General features: G+C 47.7%; 1 protein-coding gene across 1 annotated transcript; it reads right to left on the bottom strand.

The window, feature by feature from the left end:
• Positions 1-1,164: 1,164 nt before the first annotated feature.
• On the bottom strand, positions 1,165-4,701 carry LOC141041217 (uncharacterized). The gene is made up of 5 exons (XM_073507337.1): positions 4,622-4,701; positions 4,215-4,351; positions 2,810-3,432; positions 2,603-2,725; positions 1,165-1,869 (listed from the first exon to the last, which is right to left on the bottom strand). The coding sequence occupies exons 1-5, from the start codon at positions 4,699-4,701 to the stop codon at positions 1,165-1,167; spliced, it is 1,668 nt and encodes a 555-aa protein (XP_073363438.1).
• Between the last annotated feature and the right edge of the window lie 1,182 nt (positions 4,702-5,883).

The raw sequence follows: 5,883 nt of genomic DNA, 5'->3' as shown, positions 1-5,883 counted from the left end.
GCCCCATGCCACGCCGGACTGCCTTGTCAGCATCGTGTGCGTATGCAGAAGAGATTTGAACTGTAATTGCACGCCATGTCAAGTTATGGAACTAGTTTAATGTATTTTTCAAGTTTAGGCACTAAAGTAAACATCCGTGACAAGTTCAAGCACCAACGGTGTATTTACCTCTATCTAAAATCTAGGGCTAGTCTTCGAGTCAGCGCCCGATAGCACCACCCACGAACGATGGAAGCAGTAAACATGTCCGCCGCCGCCGATTGGTCTGGCCTGCCGCAAGACCTCCTGCTCGCCATCATGGCGGCGCTGGATGTCCCCAGCCTCGTCCGTTCCGGCGCCGTCTGCACGTCCTGGCGGGACGCCTACAACACCTTCCGCCTCCCCGCGCTGAAGCAAGCGCCGTGCCTGCTCTACGCCTGCGACGAGTACGGGCCCAACGACGCCGCCCTGTACTGCCCCTCCACCAACGCCACCTTCCGCGTCCCCTACCCGGGTCCCCCGCACGAGAAGCGGAGCTTCGTCTTCTCATGTCACGGCTGGGTGTTCGTCACCGACGAGGTCGGCGATCCGCACCTCCTCAACCCCATCACCGGCGTCCAAATGCGCGCTCCCGCCAGTCAAGACGATCATGGTCTGCGGTGAGAAGTTCTACGACCATGAAGGCAAGCATGTCTTGGACCTCGAGAGTGAGGATGAGAACGGAGATCCGAAAACCGGCATCCTGTCAGGCTCAGAGCTCTGAATTACTAAAATTAAGTGACACTTCGAGGAATCGTGGGCAATTCAGAGACGCAAAACTAGGGTTCTTGGTTGAGAAATGAGGAAAGTAGGTTCAGCACGCCACCGGCGGCTAAGGTTTACACCCGATACAATTCAACATAGTTCAGAATGAGGGGAATGGGTGGCTTTATAGCCATTACACGAGTGAAAAAGAAGAACAGAAAGTGAACAGAGCACATGGCTTGTCGGAAAAGCTATAGCGACCCATCGCAGCCGTTAGATCAACAATGAACGCATGGAGATCGTTTCAGCTGGCGAACCGGTACGCAGGCAGGTGAGCCGTTAGATGGACGATCGACGAACTGAAACACTTCTGGCACGCTGGAACAGGGGATGATCAAGGCTGGGCCTGACAATACCCCCCGATTGAGCTCGTGCTTGCCCTCAAGCACGAAACGAAGGAAAAACCTTCTGAATGAAGGCCGAGTCCTCCCAAGTAGCTTCTTCCACGGGCATATTCACCCACTTCACCAACCATCTTACCACAGGAATGCTGATCTTGCCCTGAGGACGAGGAATGAGTTTCCTTTCCAATATCGCTTCCGGTTCCACTTTAATAACACCATCAGGACCAACAAGTGAAAGGTGACGAGAAGGCACAACTGTTGGGCCAATATGCTTCTTCAATTGACTGACATGGAAGGTGTTATGCAGCATACAACCTTCTGGTAACAGCAGCTTGTATGCATGATTACCAATCCTCTCCAAAACTCTAAAGGGGCCATAAAACTTGGAGTGGAGCTTAAGATGCCTGTGTAAACTCAGTGAAGTGTGTCTGTACGGCTGCAGCTTGAGATAAACCATGTCTCCCACAGAGAATTCCGTTTCCTTTCTCTTCTTATCAGCATAATACTTCATCCTCTCTTGTGCTTTGAGGAGATTTTGTTTAATTATCTCCAATGCCACCTCCCTGTTCTGAAGCAAGTTGTCACTATCTTCACAAATAGTATATGGCAGTGCTGACTCTGCCACCATTGGGGGTGGAAAACCATACAGAGCTTGGAATGGTGTCATTTGCAAAGCAGTGTGGAATGAGGTGTTGTACCACCATTCAGCTAAAGCTAGCCAACTATGCCACTTCCTTGATTGCTGAAAACACATGCATCTCAAATAATTTTCAAGACACTGGTTCACCCTTTCAGTCTGGCCATCAGATTGTGGATGATAGCTAGTGCTCATGTGCAACTTGATCTTCAGTGACTTGAATAGCTGCTGCCACAAGTGACTAGTAAAGATTCTGTCCCTGTCAGTTACTATCACCAAGGGCATGCCATGCAATTTGAAGATATTATCAGAGAAAGCTCTAGCCACTGTTTGCACTGTTATAGGGTGTTGCATAGCTATGAAATGAGAATATTTTGTAAACCTATCAACCGCCACCAGAATCAAATTCTTGTGCTCAGAAGTTGGCAATCCCTCTACAAAATCCATGCTTATATGGGCCCAAGCAAAGTCTGGTACAGGCAAAGGTTCTAGGAGGCCAGGGTAAGGTGAGTGCTCTGCTTAATTTGTTCAACTGGCAGACAGGGCAAGCCTTGACAAAAGCAATAACATCATGTTTCATTCCCTGCCAATGAAATACTAATTTCACCCTGTGATATGTAGCTCTTTCACCTGAATGACCTCCCAATTCAGAATTGTGAAAGGTTTTGAGAATATCTTGCCTCAGAGTTGTAGCTGTACCCACTACCACTTTGTTGTGAAATCTCAGGATTCCATTTTTGTATGAATAAGCAGTAGTGCTAGGAGCAGCTACAGTACATTCAGCAATCAGTTCTTTCACTTTGTTATCCTGACTGTAGCTCTTTACCACTTCTTTTACCCAAGTTGGAGTAACAGCACTAGCAGTGAGAGCAGATACCACATACTTCACCCTTGATAGTGCATCAACAACTCTGTTCTCCTTCCCTTTTTTATACTCAACAGTGAAATTGTATCCTGACAACTTCAACAGTAATTTGTGCTGAATCCCTTAAGTTATTTTCCGCTCCTGAATGTATTTCAGACTTTCTTGGTCAGTTTTGATTACCAGGGCAGTTGCCAAGAAGTAGTGCCTCCATTTCTTTACTACTTCAATTATGGCAAGGGCCTCTTTATCATAAGTTGACATAGCAGCAGCCTTAGGACCAATACTCTTGCTGAAATAAGAAATGGGCCTCCCTTCCTGCATCAGCACATCTCCTAGACCATAGCCACAAGCATCAGCTTCCAGTATGAAGGGCTTAGTAAAATCAGGTAGTGCCAGGACAGGGGTATTAGTCAGTTTCTGTTTCAGAGCTAGGAAGGCCTCTGTTTGCTCATCTTTCCAAGAGAAAGCATCCTTCTTCAAGCAATCAAAGAGAGGTCTACAAATTATGCCATACCCCTGGATGAACCTCCTATAGTAGCCACTTAAACCCAAGAAACTTCTCAGTTCAGTGACAGTAGTGGGAGTTGGCCACTCCTGTATAGCTTTGATTTTTGAAGGGTCAGTAGACACTCCTTCTGAGTTGATTATGTGGCCCAAATATTCAACTTCCTGCTGCCCAAAAGAACATTTCTCCATTCTAGCATACAGCTTGTTAGCTTGCAGAATATCAAATACTTGTGCCAGATGAACTTTGTGCTCTTCCAATGAGAAACTGAACACCAATATATCATCAAAGAACACCACTACAAATTTTAAGAGACCAAACAACAAATTCATCAATGCTTGGAAAGAAGGAGGTCCATTAGTTAATCCAAAGGACATTACTAAATACTCAAACAAGCCCATATGAGTGGAAAATGCTGTTTTATGAATATCCTCAGCCATTCTGATCTGGTGATACCCATTTCTCAGATCAATTTTAGAAAAATACTTGGCTCCTCTTAGTTGATCTAACAAATCCTCAATTACTGGTATTGGGTATTTGTTTTTCACAATGATTGCATTCAGTTTTCTGTAATCTGTGCAAAGTCTCCAGGACCCATCTTTTTTCTTGACCAACAATACAGGAGAAGAAAAGGGGCTGGTGCTAGGCCTTATTATGCCCTTCTTCAGCAGTTCCAATATGATTTTCTCCAAGATTTCCTTCTAATGATGAGGAACTCTATAGGGCCTCTGATTAACCACTTTGTAAGGGCATATTTATCCCTAAGTTGTTTTGGTGATTGATGACAATGCTTTTGCGGACTAATCGTGTGCCTTTAGTATTTCAGACGTTTCGTCACTAGGCACAAGACGGTTTAGTGCCCCTCGAAGACTATTGAAGACGGCATTTTTCTACGTTTCTTTTCGGTGGACTTGAGTCGTAGGAAAGCCGTACTATTAAGAGGGGGTCCGCTTTGGAAAGGTTTGGGTGGAATCATCACGTACACATCTACTCCTTTGCACCGCCTTTCCTTTGGCCCTTTGGAGCATCCTCCGTTTTATCTTATATGCATTCTGTCTTGGTTGCTGAAATTGGGCTTGCGGTAGTACTGCTCCCTGGAGCGGTAGTACCGCAGGCACTTGCGGTAGTACTGGACCTCGGTGCGGTAGTACCGCAGGAGCCCACGGTAGTACCGCTCCTCAGGAGCTGTACTACCGTGGCCCCCAGGCCAAGTGCTGCTGCGCAGCGGTAGTAGGGGCGGATGTAATTTTTTACATCCGCGCCCTCCGCGGTAGTACCGCGCCCTGTGCGCGGTAGTACCGCGCGCCCTGGCCTGGCTCAGCCGCCACGCGGTAGTACCGCTCTTCCTGCTGTACTACCTTGTCGGATTTTTGCATCGACTCCAACTCAGCGGAAGTTTCTACGGATATAATTTTTTATGTCCGTGCCTCCCCGTTCTCTGGACCTTCCCTGCCTTGCGGTAGTACCGCAAGGTGATGCGGTAGTACCGCTCGTGCGGTTCTACCGCTCTCCGCTTCAGTGTGGTTGGGCTGGCCAGGTCTGTGCCATTCAGGCGGTAGTACCGCATGGCCCCATGGTAGTACCGCTTGGGCCTGCGGTAGTACCGCCGCTCAGGCGCGATAGTACCATGCTGCGCAGAATGGGTTGGTGGATAACGGTTGGATTTGTCTCTCCACTATATAAGGGGTGTCTTCTTCCCCGAGTTGACCACCTCTTCCAACTCTAAGCTCCATTGTTGCTCCAAGCTCCATTTTCGCCCGATCTCTCTCCCTAGCCAATCAAACTTGTTGATTTGCTCGGGATTGGTTGATAAGGCCCCGATCTACACTTCCACCAAGAGAAATTTGATTCCCCCACTAATCCCTTGCGGATCTTGTTACTCTTGGGTGTTTGAGCACCCTAGACGGTTGAGGTCACCGCGGAGCCATAGTCCATTGTGGTGAAGCTTTGTGGTGTCGTTGGGAGCCTCCAATTAAGTTGTGGAGATTGCCCCAACCTTGTTTGTAAAGGTTCAGTCGCCGCCTCCAAGGGCACCAATAGTGGAATCACGACATCTCGCATTGTGTGAGGGCGTGAGGAGAATACGGTGGCCCTAATGGCTTCTTGGGGAGCATTGTGCCTCCACACCACTCCAACGGAGACGTACTTCCCTTCAAAGGGAAGGAACTTCGGTAACACATCCTCGTCTTCACCGGCTCCACTCTTGGTTATCTCGTGCCTTTACTTGTGCAAGCTTATTTACGTTATATCCCTTGCTTGCTCGTGTGCTTGTTGTTGTTGCATCATATAGGTTGCGCACCTAGTTGCATATCTAGACAACCTACTTTGATGCAAAGTTTAAATTGGTAAAGAAAAGCTAAAAATTGTTAGTTGCCTATTCACCCCCCTCTAGTCAACTACATCGGTCCTTTCAATTGGTATCAGAGCCTCATCTCTTTATTAAGGACTTTTCCGTCCGAAGAGTATGGTTGACATCGTAGACGATGCGGAGGAGCACTCCGGTGTGAATCCATTCTCGTCTACGGCCGATGGGGGAACCGCGGTCTCTCGTGAGGAATTCAATGTGGCTTTGGACACATTGAAGACCTCCATGACGACCGAGGTTGAAAGCATGTTTAATAAATTCATAGAAGGGCTTAAACTTTCCACCGCACCGTTGAAAGTGGGTGATCCCGCTAACAAGGTGACGGATGCTAACTCCGACAAATGGGAAGCTACTAGCGAGAAAGCTCCTTCTTCTAGTGGTAAA

Source organism: Aegilops tauschii, chromosome 2, assembly GCF_002575655.3.
Source record: "Aegilops tauschii subsp. strangulata cultivar AL8/78 chromosome 2, Aet v6.0, whole genome shotgun sequence".
Classification (NCBI taxonomy): Eukaryota; Viridiplantae; Streptophyta; class Magnoliopsida; order Poales; family Poaceae; genus Aegilops; species Aegilops tauschii.
This window is presented reverse-complemented; position numbering and strand designations above follow the sequence as displayed.

Excerpts from the sequence above, each read along its gene's own strand:
- LOC141041217 (XM_073507337.1), bottom strand. The coding sequence starts at position 4,701 with ATGCGGTACTACCGCCTGAATGGCACAGACCTGGCCAGCCCAACCACA. Across the intron at positions 4,352-4,621 it reads GCGGTAGAACCGCACGAGCG|CAGCACTTGGCCTGGGGGCC; the intron begins GTACTACCGCAT and ends ACCGCTGCGCAG. Across the intron at positions 1,870-2,602 it reads GTGCTGTTACTCCAACTTGG|CAATCAAGGAAGTGGCATAG; the intron begins GTAAAAGAAGTG and ends ATGTGTTTTCAG.